The sequence below is a fragment of the Argentina silus genome, assembly GCF_951799395.1.
Source record: "Argentina silus genome assembly, chromosome: 5".
Classification (NCBI taxonomy): Eukaryota; Metazoa; Chordata; class Actinopteri; order Argentiniformes; family Argentinidae; genus Argentina; species Argentina silus.
The window spans coordinates 8,781,414-8,801,678 of NC_139659.1; the positions used below are offsets into that span (position 1 = coordinate 8,781,414).

Here is a 20,265-nt window from a genome sequence, read left to right on the forward strand (position 1 = left end):
GTCTGTGGGAATACCTGAGCACTGAGGTCACAACTGGTCAAACGTTAAAAGTAGCCTATTTGCTATACAATGTGTTTTCTTTGAACCAATGGATACATGTTACTGTCATCAACTCTGTATTTTTTGTTTGAATCTGCTGTCATATTGGATGGAAGTGGGTGGGCACTGTATTTACCTTTCTCATGTAGCTACTTAGTTGAAAATCCGGTAAGGACACATTCAATTAGATGCAGGCATTTACTCTCAGATGTGTCACTGTACTACACTTTCCACCCTTCAAACTCAAGTTTGAAAGAATTATAACTAAAACGTTATAACTAAAAACTAAGAAGGTGGATGTGTTCTAATCTTCCATATTCAACAAATGTATTAGATTAATAGACCATGAATTGATCTAATGTGTGTGCAGATATATTGACATATTTTAGGTTTCCTTACAGGGCTGCACAATCTATCTCCATGCCACCATTTGAGGCGGTTTCTTCTGCATGAATTATCAGGAATTACTAATATATTTGAGCAGTGGTTTTCTCCTTCACTGGTCAAAGTTGCAACATGCTAATCTGATTTAGGGGGATATGCCAAATATTTCTTTGTAATCTGTCAAGGCCTGCCATAGAGGGGTATAAGAACCATTCACTTTTGTTTGTGTCTGTTTTCTTTCACATACCCTGTACAGACTAAATACTTGTGTATTATATAATACTTGCATCTGGGAATATATGTTCAATGGTAAATTCAATTCAAGATTTATACCCATTTGTTTAACATGCCATCAACTACTGTCTAGGGCGGGGGGGGGGGGGGGTACATTTGTAGTGAGACACGGTGAATAGTTTTTGAACAGCAACCCATTCTGGTCTAAGGTATGTTACTCATACAGAGTATTATTCTCATTAAAACCTCAAACTATATGTAATTCAGACATCCTGAGAGTGTCATATACAGTAAACATAATTAAGTCAGTAGGTCATCAAGAGAGCATAAGATCTGCCTCTAGGAACCTGTTACATTGTAGGGTAGATTTAGGCTTCTGCCTTGGCTTTCAGTGTTTGTTTGTTTTGAGGTGATTCTGTGAGGCTAATTGACATATGTCTGCAAAGCTGCAAAGTGGAGATTTCCTAACGACGTGATCAGACTTTACTGGAGGAAAACCGTTTTCAACCCTTGGAGTATTTATCCAATTCTTTATCCCCTAATCTTCTGTATTGGCAAAAGTAACATGTGCATAACCTTTATTTCTGCTTACACAAAAATCAGCAAATGTCATGACATAGTTTTCACAAGTGGCTATCATTGTCCTCTCACTTATAATATTTCATGCTGTGCCACTTTCATCCAATATAGATGGATAACCTCAAATGGCAATATGTCATCACCACCATGAAAATGCTCAGCTATGGTTTAAACTATATTTAAAAAAAAAAGCAAAATCTAAATACAGTTTAATCAGTACCGTTCAGGGAGAACTTAAACAGGTTTACAAGCATGGACAATAATAAATTGAGCTGTAAAATGTTTTCTCTTATTTCTCTTAACATATGGATAGGAATTTATAGTCCCCAAGAAACAGGAATGGCTTTTGCTTTTGTGTTTAGTTTGAGGTGGTGAACTGCTGGTGAACTGCTCATATAGAAGCTCATCATATCAAGCACTTTTTTTGTATAAGTTGCCAAGTGTTTTTGAGAGGTTAAGAAGAGCTTTGGGGACTGAATTTGCTCAAGCAAAAATAACCAGACCCATAAGCTGTTGTTCTTGGAAGGCAAAGGTAATGATGCCCTTGCAGAAATAAAAGGGGGAAGGCTGGGAATTGGGGTCTGACTACACAGTCAAGGAGTAGCAATGGTGGTCAAGGGGATGGGAGTCGGGGGTGATTGGGATTTTGGGGTGGGGTGGCCAGGGAGGGAATAACGTGGGAGGCTGCTGGACTGTGCTATTGGTTCTTCCAGTTGATAAACCACCATGAACAGGCTGCTCTGGTGCATTGGTTCCTGGGTGCCAGTGGAGCGAGCAGGGCCACTCATGGCGCCCAGGTCCTTTGTGCCTTTTCGTGCTTGTTTACCTCCTGCTGTTTGGTGGTGGAAGACCATGGCCCATGACGTGATCTCACACAACACAACCAGGGTGAACAGAGAGAGAGATGTTTTGTCTGAGGGCTCTTTTGTTGCTGTTGTTTATTGTTGTTTAGTTGTTTGCTTGTTTGTTTTTGGAGTCTCTAATGAGGAGGTCAAGGATTGTGGCCTCTCCCTGCCACAGTAGGGGTTCTTGAGAATATGAATAAGAACCACACGCAACTCTAGGCTCAGTTGCCTTGTTTCACCAGCGTGTGAAAGCGTAGCTGCGTGATAAGTTCCCTCTCCCTTCCTGCCACCGTAACTCGTGCTACTTACGCCATCTACAGGATACAGCAGTGTTAAGCTCTCTTTTCTCTGGACAAACACACAGCTATTGAAAGTAGGATGTTGAACTCATTGTTTAAAGTTACAAATTCCCTACCAGACTGAACAATGAGATACATCCGATCTTTCACAAACCAAAGTGTTGTGTCTGCTGGAAAATGTCACAATGTACAGTGCCCTCCATAAGTGTACTCATGAGAAAATAACTTCAATCTTTGCTCAGACCTTTAATAGCCAAACATGTTTTATACAGTACCCTTCATAAGTATTGGAAAGAGGGAGCATTTTCTCTTCTTTTAGCTCTATACTCCAACAGTTTGGATTTAAAATCAAACATTACTATGAGATTAAAGTAGAGATTTTCAGGTTTAATTCAATGTTTTCTTTTTTACATTTATATTTATGGCCTTTATCCAAAGCGACTTACTTAAACAAATGTATTTGTTGTAAGTGAATCATCTATCCATCAGTCATCATAAGATAAAGTAATCAATGCTCAGACCAGGGGCCATAGGCAGTCACAATGCTAGAAGAAGGATTTTTTATTTTTTTATTAACAGGAGAGAAACTTGTACAGGGGGGTAGTGGGGGTGAAGAGGTCTTTAGGAAGGACCGTTAAGATGCAGCCTGAAGAGATGGGTCTTCAATCTACAGTGGAAGATTGGTAGTGACTCTGCAGTCATGACAGCAGTGGGAAGCTCGAGAAGAGGCTTGACTCTGGCTGTCTTGAAGGCAGCTGGGACAGATCCTGTGGATAGGGAGGAATTGAACGTCTGTCAAGGCTGGCTAACACCCACAGCAACTCCATACTACCTGCCACACTGGACCCACTCCAACTTGCATACCACCCCAACAGATCCACTGATGACGCCATTGCTCTCACCCTGTACACTGCCCTATCCCACCTGGACAAGAAAGACGCCTATGTGAGAATGCTGTTGACTACAGTTCAGCATTCAACACCATAGTCCCCTCCAAGCTTGTCACCAAGCTCAGAGACCTGGGTCTTAACACTTCCCTGTGTAACTGGACCCTGGACTTTGTGACGGGCAGACCCCAGGTGGTGAGGGTAGGCAGCATCACCTCCTCTACTCTGACTCTCAACACTGGGGCCCCCCAGGGCTGTGTGCTCAGCCCCCTGCTGTACTCCCTGTTCACCCATGACTGTGTGGCCACGCACAGCTCCAACTCCATCATCAGTTTGCTGATCGTGGACTTCAGGAGGAAGCGGGGGGGGGGGGTTGATCGGGCTGCAGTGGAGAGTGTCAGCAGCTTCAAGTTCCTTGGTGTCCACATCACTGAGGATTTAACATGGTCACACCACACCTATACATTGATCAAAACGGCACGTCAGCACCTGTTTTTCCAGCTGAGGAAATTCGGCATGGCCCCCCAAATCCTCACAAACTTCTACAGGTGCACTATTGAGAGTATCCTGTCCAGTTGTATAACCGCCTGGTACAGCAGCTGCACCGCCCTCGACCTTAAGGCTCTGCAGTGGGTGGGGAAAGCGGCCCAGTTCATCACAGGCTGTGAGCTCCCAGCCGTTCAGGACATCTACTCCGGGAGGTGCAAGAGGAAGGCCGGTAAGACCATCAAGGGCCACCCCAGCCACGCGCTGTTCTTTCTGTTACCATCTGACTAACAGGTTCCGGAACAGCTTCTACCTGCAGGTCATAAGACTGCTCAACTGACCTCCCCGAACTATACCTCAGGTCTTATTTTATTAATATTATATTGTATTGCATTGTTGATTGTTTGATTGTTGTTTTCTGCATTGTTGAGGAGCTAGCTTGCCCGAAGCATTTCATTGCATCGTCTACGGCTGTATTCTATGTACATGACAAACAAACTTTGATCAGAAATCAGTGTATTGATTAATAAGTCTTGCTCATTACATTTTCTGATACTCATTACATTTTCTGTGAATGTCATTAAACATGTGATGCATAAAAGTGAGCCATATGGATTTCTCGCATGTTATCTGTGTTGTCCAGATGCACAGGTTGACCTAATGTAAACTATATAGTCCCCTATACTTTACTGTACCATTATCATACATTAAGATATTGTTGGTAGTTTTTTTCTGCCTGCAGATGGCAGCACTGGTTTATAATGAATGAAGACTAGTCATCCCGGGGCTGAGAATTGAGGGGCTGAGTCCCCTCCCCTGGCCTACATTTCACACATTTCTCCTTTCAAACAGCGGAATAATTGCTGAGGCAATATGGGTTACATGTCTTGGTACAACTGCAGTGGTCTCGGTCTGGGATCTGACTGTTTCCCCAGCCCATTTTATACTACTGGTAAACTGTGTTTTGTAAACAAATGAGATTTTCCACCCCAGTTTGCTCAATTTCAGTTAATGGGTACAGGAGCAGGAAGGGTGGGCACTCAATCTGGTCTCTTAGTCATTTCCTCCTGGTTACTAGGAGAGTACTGCGTATAATGACCTTGTACACAGAAGCCAGCAACAATTTTATGAATTTGGCACTTCTGTGATTTGGTTACTGATGGAGAGGCAATGTCAGGGCCCAGGGGCTCCAAGAATATTGAGGTATTAGAATGAAAATGATAATATGGTTCTTATATGGCAAGGTAGGTCTATGTGCATACTGTAGTTGGTCAAACAATATCGTTGAGAAAGGCGCAGCATGTAAACACATGCAAATCAAGTGTTTTGTGTGGCATTCAAATCAGTTCCATGAGTTGCATATTAGCACTGTGCCAAATTGAGAAAGATTATTTACGGCTCAAAAGTTCCAGGCGGGTAATGAGATGACTTCCATGAAAATGATCATGAGTAATACCGTATTGATACCTGGGAACGCATACAAAGACTATCAGGACTCAATATAGGTTCGTCAGTTAAAATGAATGGGTTAAAACAAGTGGCGCCGAATACCTCATCTCAGCCAGATCTGTGGACACGTGACAGTGTTATTGTGCCTCCCCGTGTGACCGAGAGACCTGCCGCCGAGGAGGGGCTGGACCACCGTAGCCTAAGCTGTGGAGGAGAGAACCGAAACGGAGTGGTGCTCTGAAAGGCGCACTTATCAACAAAGAAAGTTATAGTCTCCCCGTCAGATTCACGGACTATCTAGCCAAGTTTTTATTTATTTTTAAACTTACCTTACTGGAAAGATGACAAATCCATCAGAATTTTAGGGAAAAGGGCCATTGGAAAGTGGTCGACTTTTTGCAGTAGCCCCTAAATTCAACAGGTCTGACTGACGCGGCGCTTGGACTCAGGTAAATGTCAAAGCCGACATGCAAGTTGTCATGGAACAGATGCTGTTTAACTGTATCTCTTGACGGGAAGGAAAACAGACGTTTTTAAATGCAATGCACTGAATATTTTTTTCGAGAAAAATTATTTGTTTCTTCTATATATATTTTATATACAGTATATATATATATATATATATATATATATATATATATATATATATATATATATATATATATATATATATATATATATATATATATATATACTGTATATAAAATATATATATCTATATCTATATATATCTATATCTATATCTATATCTATATCTATATATATATCTATATATCTGTATAGATATATATAATCTGGATCATGTTAAAATACGATGCCAGAACTTTTCAGGCTGATGAAGCTCAAAGGGTGTTTTTAGTATGGAGAATTTGAAAGCAGGATACTGATAATATGGACTTTGACTTAATTTAGCCTATCCTGATCCTATTTGATATTTAATTTCAAACTCCAAGCATTTGTGTACACAAGCTGTTCAATTGAGAAATTGTCAAGTTTTTTAAAAAAATGTTTTGTTGCGTACATTATGTACATTCATTTGAGAAACTTATTGTGTAATATAATACATGTAAACATGTAATATAATAACATAGCTACTGTCAAATATTATGTTGCCTGCTACTGATCAACCTACCCTTTTAGATGGAGTTCACACACTTACTAGGTGGCAGGTTAAATCGGCCTATACACTCACTGAACACTTTATTAGGAACACCTGTACACCTTCTCATGGTGGAGGTGGTGTAATGGTGTGGGGAATGTTTTCTTGGCACACTTTGGGCCCGTTAATACCAATCAATCATCGCTTGAATGCCACAGCCTATTTGAGTATTGTTGCTGACCATGTGCATCCCTTCATGGCCACAATTTACCCATCTTCTAATGGCTACTTCCAGCATGATAATGCCCATGTCACAAAGTAAAAGTCGTCTCAAACTGGTTTCATGAACATGACAATGAGTTCAGTGTTCTTCAGTGGCCTTCCCAGTCACCGGATCAGAATCCAATAGAACACCTTTGGGATGCGGTCACGGCTTGAAAGTGCACCTGAAAAATCTGCAGGAATTGCGTGATGCAATCATGTCATCATGGACCAGAATCTCAAAGGAATGTTTCCAACATCTTGTGGAATCAATGCCACGAAGAATTGAGGCTGTTTTGAGAGCAAAGGGAGGCCCTACCTACTATTAGTATTGTGTTCCTAATAAAGTGTTCGATGAGTGTATGTGAGATTGACTGGCTGTGATGATCATATGAACCTCAGCCCTGCCAGCCAAAGGATGATGGGTTAATTGGCTTGCTCTATTGCAGGTTTGGTGTGGATTCTTTAATATATATATATTTTATTTTTTTATATATATATATATATATATATATATATTTTTTTTTTATGCTGCAATGTGATATAAACTGGTCTGCGCTGGAAAATGTGACTCAGTGTCAGTTGTTAATGTATTGTTGGTTGAAGGTCATTTGTTCTGTTAGTCCTGGATAAGGATCAATGTTTGAGACTGGTGAGAGTGGTGATAAGGCATTGTGTGTGCTGATTATCTCAGAGTTATTTCACTTCCTTGTATGAGAGTTTATATCCCGTTGACGGCCTGGTGTGAGACTCTTTTCCAGTGGGTCTGTCTGGTTCAGTGGAGAGAAGAGGGGAGGGGGAGGAGAGGGGAGGGAGAGGCGAGGAGGTTAGGCTAGATGGGGATGTGTTGTTGTCTTGTAGAAATTATCTTATGTTATAAACTGATGCTAACCTCACCCACAATGCCTGCATTTATCTCATAGGACAGCGTCATAAATCAGGCTGAAACAGGGTATCTTGTTTTCCAATCAGAGCTTCACCTGCAGATCAATTCTTAAAATAACGAATGGTTTTGTTTCCAAGAATGAGGAGTCACACTAGGCTTGTCTTGGCAACTGATTTGCATTGTCATCATTCCATTTAGTATCCCTCTCAGGAGCAATGAATCACTCTCAAATGCATAACTGAACATTTAGCTAGGTGTTCCTCAGAAGAGCCACGCCTTAGAATTGTCCCAAGGAGAATGAGCTGGTGCATTTTCTAACTACCAAAAGAGTAGGTTTTCAGGTAGGGCTGGGTTATGCCATGTGAGAGGAACACAATTATGCATGCATAACCTCTATCGACCTCTATGAAGGAACTTGTGTGCAAATTTCACATCTGAATCTGAAAATATTTTGGGCACATGACTGGATGTCAAAGCTCTTTCTCCCTCTGGTTTTGACCTTGTTCTGCCTTCCCATGTTCCCTGGATGTGTACAGTACAGCAGTTTTTGTCCTCAGGCTCTGTACCTGCATGAAGGGCCATTGGCCAAGGTCAGGGTTATTAGACACACAGATGCTGGAAAGGTCAGAGGTCAGGGTTGGCCTGCATCACCTGGTCTCACAACCTCGCATCAGGAGGAAGGGGAGACATTTTAGAAATGAGATGTAAACAACACTTTATTAGGAACACCTGTACACCTTCTCATGGTGGAGGTGGTGTAATGCTGTGGGGAATGTTTTCTTGGCAAACTTTGGGCCTGTTTATACCAATCAATCATCACTTAAATGTCTTAGCCTATCTGAGTATTGTTGCTGACCACTTGCATCCCTTCATGGCCACAATTTATCCATCTACTAATGGCTACTTCCAGCATGATAATGCACCATGTCACAAAGCAAAAGTTGTCTCAAACTGGTTTCATGAACATGACAATGTGTTCAATGTTCTTCAGTGGCCTTCCTACTCACTGGATCTGAATCCAACAGAACACCTTTGGGATGTGGTAGAACGGGTGAATTGCAGGTTTGAATCCAGTGAATCCTGATTAGGGCCCTGAGATATTTGCATGCCTATTTTTGCATGCCTATTTTCCTATGAGGGTTTAGAATGCAAAGAACACACAGAACTGAAACACTAACTAACAGACACACACACACACACACACACACACACACACACACACACACACACACACACACACACACACACACACACACACACACACACATATATACATGCAAATATCTCAGGGCTTTGTGACCTAATCAGGATTCACTGGATTCAAACATGCAAGTCACCCGTTCTACCACATCCCAAAGGTGTTCTGTTGGATTCAGATCCAAAATTACAAATTTATTACATACATTACATACATTTATTGGATGTAACTGACAGCGACACACCTAAATAGTTACCCTACACCAACATTACGCAGGCTCACCTATCCATACATAGTTGTAAGTTTCCTCTCTGACCCCCAATGTCTTGACAATGATAATAACAACCATGACAGGGACGCCCAAGCCTGTGGCTTAGCACTTTCCTTTTTTGAAAAGGTACCCGCTGAATACAATACTTACAGTAGGTAAAAGGGACAGTGATATTGTTGTGACACATACCCCCAGGACATCACGCAGAGTATTACCTATCCAAGTCTGCTGAATCTCTGTGGGAACCTCATTTTTTTGTTGTTGTTGTATACTTGATATAAATTACAGCTCTTTTTGGGGAAAAGATGCAACAGTCTTCCTATTATTGGGCTTCTCATACGTTCCTCAATTCAACTGCAGTCTGTTTTTTCTTTCTTTTTCTAATCTGTAATTAGTGCTGTTCTTGAACGTGCCTTCCTAGGTACTTGCTCATCACTGGTGTCTAGACTGAGCCCTGCCTGCAGAGCTGACACCACATCTTTCTGTCACTCTGAAGTCATGCAGTATTTACAGCTGAGAGTGAAGTCATGGGCGCTCAGGTGTTGCAGGTGGCTACAGTTACAGCATGCGGGCCTCTACTGCTATCACCCTGATACCAGTAAGAGAGAACTAGACACAACACATGTGCAGTGTTCATACTAACGCATTCCTCCTTCCTTTCACAGATATATAAAGCAATATATCCAGAGCAAAAGCTTTATCAACAAAGTCTCTTACAGTGTATTCTAATACAAAGCAGTTAAGAATATCCTTTAGCCAGTCAAGAGTTTGAGATTAGATTGACCTTTCCCATGGAGAAAAAGGACAACAACAAGGGGATGGGATGTTAAAAGGATAATGGTGTTCCATGGAAGACGCCATGTTCCGACATACCAGGGATGAGAGGATTAGGTTGTGTCTCGCACGTAGAGCCTTGTGATGCTGTAGCTGTGGCCAATTAACCAGGTGCTGCACAATACTGACTGACCAGTTTGGACACAGTAATCTGGGACAGTTCCTCTCTGATTATGGTTTAGGCTATGATACATTTGTTTATTAACAAAGGTTGTTACATGTTGGGTATGACAGTTGTAATGACACTTGTAATAACCCTTTTCTTCCCGCTGTTCCATCAGATGCCCTGAGGATGGAGCTGAACAGAGGAGAGGCACCTCTATATGTGAGTACATATACCCTCTTGTCCCATCATCTGTGTGTGTGTGTGTGTGTGTGTGTGTGTGTGTGTGTGTGTGTGTTGTTATTGTGTATACCGAGGGTTTGTCCTGTGTATAAGTCTCTGTAAGAGTCCCTGTACTGTTTCACCTTACTTACGTCCTTCTCTAGGCGCTTTTGTCTCTCCTCTCTCAGTTCCCTCTCTCCTCTCTCAGTTCCCTATCTCCTCGTTCCCTATCTCCTCGTTCCCTATCTCTCTCCTCCGGTGGTAGACTGGCTGGCCTTGTGTCAGAGCTGCAGGTGAAACCCTACCCTGCTGGGTTTCACTCTCCAGAGACACACCATGCTTTACTAGGCCTGTTCTCCAGATGACATGGTCCACTGAAACCATGCATAGCCTTATATATATGTGTGTGTGTGTGTGTGTGTTAGTTTGTGTGTGTGTGTGAGTGTGTGTGTGTGTGTGTGTGTGTGTGTGTGTGTGTGTGTGTGTGTGTGTGTGTGTCTGTGTGGTGTGGGGGATCCAGTTTTAAGGAAATAGAAAGAGGGAGTATGAAGAAATGAAAGATCCATTTATTGTTTATTGGTTCTTAGAAGGTATTGGTCTAGACCAAAGAAGCCAGGTTTATTCACTAGGTACACATGTTTCTTATTAGAAGTGAATTTTAGTAGTGGGGTTTCAGAGGCTCTTTTCAAAGCTCCCCATTTATTTTCATTGGGTTCAAACTAAGTTGCTCTCTCTCTCTCTCTCTTTCTTTCTTTCTTTCTCTTTCTCTCTCTCTCTTTCTCTCTCTCTCTCTCTCTCTCTCTTCTCTCTCTCTCTCTCTCTCTCTCTCTCTCTCTCTCTCTCTCTCTCTGTCTCTCTCTCTTCGAAGCCTGGGTGGGCCAATCGCTGAAGCGTTGCCAGATTTCTGGTGGGCAAAGAGTGTCTGTTTGTTTTGCTATGTCACCATTTTCAGAGGGGACCTGAAGACATTTCCTTTTGGTTATTCACAGGTCGACTGAGGTGTGGTCTGAAAATGAGACTACAGGGAATAGGTCACATTCAACATACTTGTTGAATGGGGTCATTTAGATATGTAACATTTATGCCTTAGTTTTCCTTTTTCAGTGTAGATAATCACCTCTTGTTAAAAACCTCTCTCCTTCAAATGCACAGTGAGGTTTCCCTACTGTAGGCATATCGAACAATGCAGACCTTGCAAATTGAACATACACTTTCCTGTTGAGGTGAAGTGGAGTCTCCACCCTAAGGTCATAGCTCAGCAGTACTACCCTCACCCCTGAATGAGATCCAGATTTCAATGCTAGGCTTTGTGTATGTAAACTGTGGTATATATGTCTGTGATTTACAGAGTATTATTGTAACTGGCCTGTTAAAGTTTTTATGGTGGGACTGGTACAAAGACAACATAGAGCCTGTCTCGCACCAGAAACCGCAAGTCAGAACAATGGACAAATGGCAGTATTGAATAGTAAGCAGCAAGTTCTCCATGTGTAATTGCCTGTGCCTCAAGAGGTGGTTTGTGGTTTGTTCTGTATGAAATGTTCAGACTGAGATTTATTGAGTTCTGTTGAATGAGTTTAAGTGTCTCTGACCTGTGTGTGTGTGTGTGTGTGTGTGTGTGTGTGTGTGTGTGTGTGTGGGTGGGTGTTTTAGCATGTGTGACAGTGTCTGTTCCTGTGCGTGAACCTTAGCTTGTCAAGGTGTGAGTGTGTTTTTCCTATCAATCAGAGTGGATGAGTGGGGTGATATAGAGAGTGGATGAGTGGGGTGATATAGCCGTGTGTTATTGTTGGCTGGCATTGAGAGATCACCTGGTAGACGTCTGCTGCATGTCTGTGTTTTGGGTTCACTGAGAATATTTTGAGTGGCGCTTACACTGTCGGTCTAGAGCTGCTAAAGGAGATTAATGTACTGTACAATGATGTACTGTATGTCTCCATGTTGCACTGAAAATGTGTGTACAGGTGCCAGTATCTTTTTATAGATGTGGGGAAAACTGCTGAAAGAGCTTAAATAAGGCAGTGCTATCTACATCCAGGTTAATGATTAAAACCTTTTGGTTTTGTGTTTGCCATGACTGGTCTACCAAACCAACAGGAAAACCTCCCCCTGCCATTCTTTTATTGTCCAACGATAAGCTACTTGATAAGCTGCGTAGCAGGAGAGGGCTTTTGACATAAGCAAACATCATCAAACACAGTTGTCCACAACTACTGTTGCTTCGTCAGCAACGGACAAATGCTGAATTGAGATATGAGTGTGTATAACCTCAACTTAGACAACTTTTTCAATGGGAGTTTTACACCAATATTTGAGTTATTATCGCATATTATATAACAAAGAATCAGTGTCCCTAATCTGTGAGAAATGCTTATGGTGTCATGTGAGTTTTAGTGGCAGTCTTTTTGACATTTACATTAATTTCTCATCAGTGCGCAACATTTAATCGGAGGTATGCGACTGAGCTGAATGGGAGGCCTCCTGTAACCTTTCTCTGTTCTGATGCACAGCCACCCGGCCTGAAGTCTCCAGTGTGATCTTCGTTTGGTTTCTGGTACATCAAGTTCCCTTTTGGTTCATCATGCGTGTGTGTCTTCCTCATCATTTTGGAATGTCATGACTTTGGAATAATGGAATGTTTTCACGTTCCATTATCCTGAAGGACCAGTAATACCCCCCCCCCCCCCCCCCCCCCCCCCTCCACTTCATTTGGATTGGATTGAATGATTATCTTTGAGAAATCTTGACATGCAATGTGAATATAAGCCTGTATCTATCTTATCTGTTCTTAAAATACTTCAGTCAGTTGGAATTACCGCCAAGTTATAGGCAGCTTGTCCTCAGACGATCTTTGATCAAAGTGGAACCATGAAGTCATTATGTTTAATAAGGGCCATTAATATCAGTCATGTTTTTATTTCATAAGAGGATTATGCCCCGATTCTACAGATCAGATCTGTGATATAGACTTCAAAGTGAACAGAGTGAGAGAGAGAGAGAACGTTTCCAGTTTCATTATTAAATGAACACAAGTTAGACCAGTGAGTGTGTGTGTGTGAGAGAGAGAGAGAGAGAGAGAGAGAGAGAGAGAGAGAGAGAGAGAGAGAGAAAGAAGGAGAAATAGAGAGAGAGAGTGAGTGAGTATCTTCTTTTGTATGCATGTTTTTGATAATTCAATAACAATGTTATTGATGGATAATTTGTATTGTCTCTTTTCATGGTATTGACAAATGTCTCCTCTTCTCTTTTTTTTAATCATTCCCTTATACTCACTCATTAAGGCCACTTGTTATTGAGCTTGTTGCTTTTGTTGTTGCAGTAGCTGTGGGCTTGTTCCCTTGACGTCGCCTGTGTGTGTGTGTGTGTGTGTGTGTGTGTGTGTGAGAGTGTTTTGTGTGTGTGTGTGTGTGTGTGTGTGTGTGTGCACGCGCGCGTATCACTCAGGAGATCAGGTCAGAGAGCCTCAGCTCTAATGACTGCTGGTCTCCTGGAGACCATAGACGACAGACCTGTTGTTGTTGTCCTGACAGCATGATCAGCACGTGGAGGGTTAGAGTCATGAGATCTATAGGCCACTGCTCTGATAGGCTACTTTCAGCAGGTAAGTGAGTCTCATTGGCTTAGGAAGATGATGGCAGAACAATATGTCAGTCCCAGGCCCAGTCTATATATAATGAGTGTGTTAGTGACCCGCCCTAAACTCTAACGCCTTGGCTTCACCTCACTCTCAATTATTCAGTGTCACTTAATCCAGCCCAGTCACATAATAAGGATGCCATGGATCAATGTGACGTCTCTGCCACCACCACCCAACCTCCACCTGTCCCCCACCCTCAGTCCTCAGGGCCACACCTTAGACCAATCAGGTCATGTATTATCGACTGAACCAGATAAGGGTTGTCTTATCTAATCAGGTCAGTCCACTAGCTGTCTGCCTCTCAAACACTGTGTGATAATCTCCTAATGGATCAGAGAGTCATTAGTATGATCAAACAAATTAATGGATATTTAACATATGACTGAATGACTTATTTTTTCTTTTAGGATTTTTTTTCACTTTAAGTGGTAAACCTGTTCCTCCTGCGCCGATTATAACTCATGGAAAAAACGTTCTGAAATATGCTTCATTTACATTGGTTTCTATGTACACTAGCCACATGTGGGTCAAAGAAGGGTCATATCCATGACCTCAACCAGGCCTATTGTGTTCTTGGTCTCCGTGAAGTCTGTCCGTCCATCTGTCTGTCTGTCTGTCCGTCTGTCTGTCCGTCCCTCTGTCCTTCCTCACCTTTTCCACTGCCGGCTGATTTGGTGTCTTTCATGTAGGGACACAGCTGTAATTTGTATCCCATCCTTCTCGTCTTAGAGGCCGCCACCGATACTAATTATGGAGGGAAACTAAATCCCCCACATGGGGGGGGGGGTGATAAACAGAGGGAAGTAGAGGGAGAGGGTAAGATAAATGAGCAGGAAAGAGAGAAGAATCTGTGAGATACTTTGAGCAGGAGGAGAGCTGAGAATAAAGAGAGAGAGAGAGAGAGAGAGAGAGAGAGAGAGAGAGAGAGAGAGAGAGAGAAAGAGGTTGTGTTTGAGCTGAAGAGGTGTGCTGCTGAGTGAAGTATGGGTTGAGGAGGGTGCAGGCCGTTCCCACAGCAGCAGAGATGAGGGAGGGGTCCCCTTGCCTCCATCATTAACTCTGAAGGGCCCCTCAAAATTCAGGAAGTGCAGGAAACGTCTTAAAAAAAACCCGACTGAAAATAATCAAAAGGATTTAGTGTGAGGGAAAGTGGAAAAGAACCTTCTCAGACTCACCTTCTTCTTTTCCAGGAGCAGGAAAGTGTTTCATCCTTCGTTGAAATCCCCATAGCTTTACATGATGAGGTTGTTTAGAAAGGGTTTGTTATGAATGGTGGCCTTGATGAGGGAGTCACAGGAATGTGGTGATGGATTGGGTGGGTCTATGTATGAAGATGGGATCATTCTTCAACCCTGGTACAGACTCAGGAGTTGACTGTTTGTGTCTTTATTACTTATATATGGAGTCATTGCTATTTTTTTGCATTTGTATATCAAACAGTGTATGTATTGTTATTGTGAAGCAGTATTCTCCTGTAGAGTAGTCTCTCTGTCAGATAGCACTACTGTCTGCTGCTCTCGTTGGCATGGTTACAATCATGATTTTTGACAAGCTGTCACACAGTGACAGAAAGGAGAAGTAAAGGACGTGACTGAGGTCTTCATGTCTGTCACATTGTATTTACTTGCTTCTTCCTGGTGTGATTGTGTCCTTCTCCCTCTCTCTCTCTCTCTCTAGTTGCCAAATCAACGAAATAGTGGCATAAGCAAAAAAAATGCTTTAAATAAAAAATACATACTTCTCTTCCATCTCTCTCTCTCTCTCTCTCTCTCTCTCTCTCTCTCTCTCTCTCTCTCTCTCTCTCTCTCTCTCTCCATCTCTCTTCTCACTCTCAGGGGCAGGTGGAGGCCCATGTTGTGCTGCAGGTTCCAGATCAGACTGAGTTCTATGTGGTTCTGGAAGGTTCTAAGCTGACCCATGTGACTGTGGCTAAGAGAACAGATGATGGAGTCTCTCTGTGTTTCACCATCCCTGGTGAGTCCCACAGTCTCAGTCCACTGGGAACAGTCAGTCTGGTGCTTCATAGGGTTACTGACCTCCAGTAATCATTACTTCTCCTTTTCTTTGGATCAAGTCAAGGTTCATTTAATGTCAAAATAACATGAACTAAAACAATATTCCAACAACGTCAATAGATATTGGATATCATGTTATCATCTTCCACAGGCCATGACCTCCCTGAGAAGGTCTCTGTCTCAGCATACCACTTCGCGGAGGGCGAGGCCAAGCTATGTGTGGGCGGGGCTTCTCTAGAGTTCGTCCTTGATGCAGCACAGGGAGTAGCAGAGTACCTGGTTGCCAATGGTGACTGTCTTAGCCCCCAGAGCTACCTGGATGTCCTGAGGAGGATCTCATCTGGGGAGGGGGCCAGGGACAAAAGCAGTGACCCAGAGGAGGAGCACCATCTTGGGGAGTGGAACCAAGAAAAGGGGGGTGCACCAACCAGAGCCAGTCCAAAGGATGAGGCTTGTCTCAGAGAGATGGATGAGAGTATAACTCAGGCCATGGCTAACATGGATTACCCTCAGCAGTGGAGTGGCATGGAGAGTCAACCTAGAGAAGGTACCTGGACCATTATACTCCTCTCAGTGGTGTTTTGTAGTTAAGGTGTTTGAAGAACAAGGCTGTTTCCTGACCGTAGATTAATTGAGCCTAGTTTTGGAGTAGCTCCGAGTGCACCATGCTTTCTCTGATGCTTTCTGACATTTCAAATGAATACCCCTACTCATACCTACTCATATTGATATCCCAGAGGTAAGTTATTCCTGATTAGAAAGATGAATATTGTGAATGCAAATATTGTTCTCTTCATTTAAAATAAATAAATAATTGGTTTCAAATTGAGAATCACACAATTTAGGCCATACCCATTTAGGATTTCAATTCAGATATTATGGTCAATTTAAAGACATATAATCCCACACCTAGGGGAAAAGGTCACAAGAAAACAGATGGTCCTAGAATATTTGGAGAATGCAGGCAGAAGGGGTAAGGTCAGATTGAGGGGTTTGATATAGGTGAAGAAAAGAAAGGATCTAAAGCTGCAGAAACCAGGATAGAGTAATTAAAAGTAAATAAATAAGTAATAAACAAAGTTGTAAACAGCCAGAACAAAAGGCTTTTGAAATCAGCCAGGCTCATCAAGATTTAGAAGAGACGCCAGGGCAAAGAGACGCCAGGGCAGGTGGGGGAGCCCACCTTGATGAAGAAATGTAATTCTTGAATGTTATTGGTGTAAGTAGACAGGAACAGAGGTACGTTGAATAGAAGGCGTTGACCTGTATGAGAGTCTATAAAAACAGGTGACAGACGAAAACTCGTGGTCAACTTTGCAAATTTGAACGGCTTCGTATTCTCTGTGAATAAAGTCTCTGAATGAATCAACAGCTCTGGTTAACGGTATGTTATTTCAAAATACCATTATTTAAATTCTACAATATCTGGCTGTGTAGGTCACAGATCACATGGTCTGTTGGGTCAGCAGAGTGAACACCCATCTTTTTCCAAAGGAGGGGCAATTACAGCCATTAGTGTTAGGCAGTCAGATTAGAGTCCCACAGCAGCAGGCTGAGTAGTTTGCTCTGGACGCATCTGTCTCAATCAACTCAACTGTCACACTTTTACTGTAGTACTCACCCTCTCCACCACCGCATCACTGTTACCATGGTGAAGGGTAGTGCCACTAGCTCCCTCAAAGATTACTTTGTGATTCTGTTTCATTCTTCTTTATCTGTTTTTCTTTTTGCTTTCATTGGTAATTATGATAAAATGGTAATTATGACTCCTTTTGTATTTGATGTGATATTTCAGTAGGGAAATGTATGGTATAAATGTGCATGTACAAGTAATAAGTATACAAATAAGCAGGGCAATAGATGAATGCCAAATCTGGTGCCAGCCTGCTTCTGTATTCAACACTGCTACGTCATTGCCATGCCGAGCAGGGCAGGACGACAACAAGTTGGCACAAGCAGAGACTGACTGGCACCCAAGCTAGATAAATGCACATGCACACCAAACACATTTTCAAGACCATTTCACTTTAAAAAGACAGTAAATGCATCGGGATAACATGTCTTATTTGAACATAGTGTGTCCTATGACACTAAGAAGGGGAAGGTGAGGGGACAGAGAGAAGATCTCCAGACACCGACCAAGTTCATCCACAGCGTCTTACCACAAGCTCCCTTGTGGTCGCAGCAGGGAAATTGTGCTTGTTAAATCGTGCCGCTGAATGTTTGCCCGTCTCGTCTAAAAGGTCACACATTGTCTCTGGGTGGCTGGGTGTCAGGTTCCATTAGCGGACAGGACACATCTCAGTGTGTACACTCTCCCCAAGAACACACAATATTAACCCATCTATGGAAACAGACGAATGATGAAAACAATCAATTACAGTGAGTTGAGTCTGTGATATGAAACTGGACATCAGTCCAATGAAGTTCTTTTCTACTGAACTTTGACTCAGCAAGAATGTTGTATTCATCCCCATTTGATGGTAACTAGGTCATGATTACTGGTTGCGCTGTGGAGCTGACAGAGCGTTTCATTACATTGTAAGATGTGGTAATGCAGTTGGAGGAAGGTATGGACACAAAGTAAAGTAGAGTTTTGGAAAGCGAGTAAAAAAAGATATTACCATGGCGACACAACTTTCTTTTCTATTCAGAACAAAGTAATTCAGGACAACAAGGGCCTATATGGAGGATGTGTGCCCTGCAGCCACCTGCGCCCTGTTCCATAAATGGTATTAGTGGAAACATGCTGAGCCGGTTCTGGGGCGGACACTGTGCTGTGGTGATTGTGTGTCTCTGTGTGTCTCTGTGGGTCTCTGCCAGAGAGGATCATGCTATCATGCACACACGGCATGAGGAAGCTATCAATATGCTCCCCAGTAGATTTCACACAGCTTTACACTTTCAAACACACTGAATTGTGGCTTACATACCATCTACTCAACATAACATAATTCCTGTCATCAGTTTATGTTGGCATGCACACCTGGAACTATGTAAAGAGTGTTTATGTCTGGAGGGAGGAAGTTGAACTTGTTATGCAAATATGAGGATGTCGATGGTGTGAATAACTTGTGAGGGATAATTAGAGGCCAGAATGTTCTTATATGGATGGCTTGACTATGGACTATCTCACTCATCCCAACCCCCTCTATCTCTCTCTCTCCCTCTCTTTCTCTCATTCCCTCTCTCGCTTTGGCTTTGCCCCCTCTCTCCCCATCTCTCTCTCTCTCTCTCTCTCTCTCTCTCTCTCTCTCTTTCTCTCTCTCTGTAGCTGCTGAGGTCCAGCCCAGGGAGACCCTCCTCCATCTCTCCGTGCGTCTAGGTCTGCTCTGTCTCTCTCGCTTCCTGATTCGCCAGCCTAGGGGTCAGAGAGCACTGACCCTACCCAATCAGGATGGAGACACCCCCCTCCAGCTGGCCCAGAGGGGAGGGGACCACGCCCTCTTTAGGGTGCTTGCCACGTGAGTCTCCACCCGCTTATCAAACAATCACGTATGAATGAGAGCACTAGAATGGACACTGACATTGGTGTGTTCCTTTTTCAGATTAGTGAGAGCTATATTCAGACAGGGCTATCAGAAAAAAATTATATCAAATCCTCACTGACTCTACATGTTTACTATCTTGACAAAATGTAAGAGGTGGTATTTTGGTAGCTCGACAGGTGTCAAGACAATAGCATCAGCATACAGTGATGTTTATAATGAACTTAGGAATCTTATCAGGTACGAGTGAACCAGTGTTTTTATTTTTGCCTGCAGCCCCCCTGTCCCTCTGGCTGTGCCCCCTGTCGGAGTGTGTTGTGTGTGGGCTGACAACTCCCATGTGCTGCGGTTCTGCCCTGGGAGCAGTTCCCTGACCCTCACAGTCCAGCGGAGCTCTGGTCACAGTGCTAAGGACAGCATCATGTTCCTCAGAGAGAGACTGAGGGACGATCACATCCTCAGAGAGGTGAGCTGTTGTTATTTGTAACTTTTGCAAACACAAACCATTATCATTGGATGAGATTTGTGCCTCTGTTAACAATGACGTCAATGAAGTCTTACTCACGGTTTGATCCGGTTCCTGAACATGTTCATACAGGTTTATCAAACACAGTAAAACACCTTTGTAATTGCAGGTTGTAATAGCTACATTACATCACACACACTTGGTGTCGTAAACTTAATCACAGCAAATGTCAGGTAATTGTAATGTAGTGTTGGAATACCAAATACCTCTGTGACCTTAATATCACCGTGTGAACGAAGAGGTTACACAAAGTTGTTGTAGCAACCAATTACAATGTTTGATTACAGTGTTTGCTCTGCTGGGAACGTTTATAGTCCTATGAAGCTGCTTCCTCAAAAAAACAGTTTGGCTTACTTAACTTTCAGTTTCATAGCCCCCTTTTATGTGGTGATATAATTGCATACATGTACAGTAGCTACTATCTATTTGAGGTATCATCTATTTTTGGGTTTTGAAAATGTTTTGATATGCAGTGGTAGTCAAATGAAACTGTACATTCTGAGCATATCATCATGGAGCCCCT

At 42.7% G+C, this 20,265-nt stretch overlaps 1 protein-coding gene across 1 annotated transcript in view; it reads left to right on the forward strand.

Moving 5' to 3' along the window:
* Positions 1 to 5,394: 5,394 nt before the first annotated feature.
* The window catches only part of arhgef28a (Rho guanine nucleotide exchange factor (GEF) 28a), a 41,663-nt gene continuing 26,792 nt past the window's right edge, over positions 5,395 to 20,265 (forward strand). Inside the window, exons 1-6 of the mRNA XM_083670003.1 lie at positions 5,395 to 5,651; positions 10,033 to 10,076; positions 15,549 to 15,687; positions 15,880 to 16,275; positions 19,003 to 19,192; positions 19,493 to 19,682. Of these exons, the coding sequence (XP_083526129.1) occupies positions 10,044 to 10,076; positions 15,549 to 15,687; positions 15,880 to 16,275; positions 19,003 to 19,192; positions 19,493 to 19,682 (948 nt within the window). The 5' untranslated portion in view covers positions 5,395 to 5,651; positions 10,033 to 10,043. The remainder of the gene's footprint in view (positions 5,652 to 10,032; positions 10,077 to 15,548; positions 15,688 to 15,879; positions 16,276 to 19,002; positions 19,193 to 19,492; positions 19,683 to 20,265) is intronic.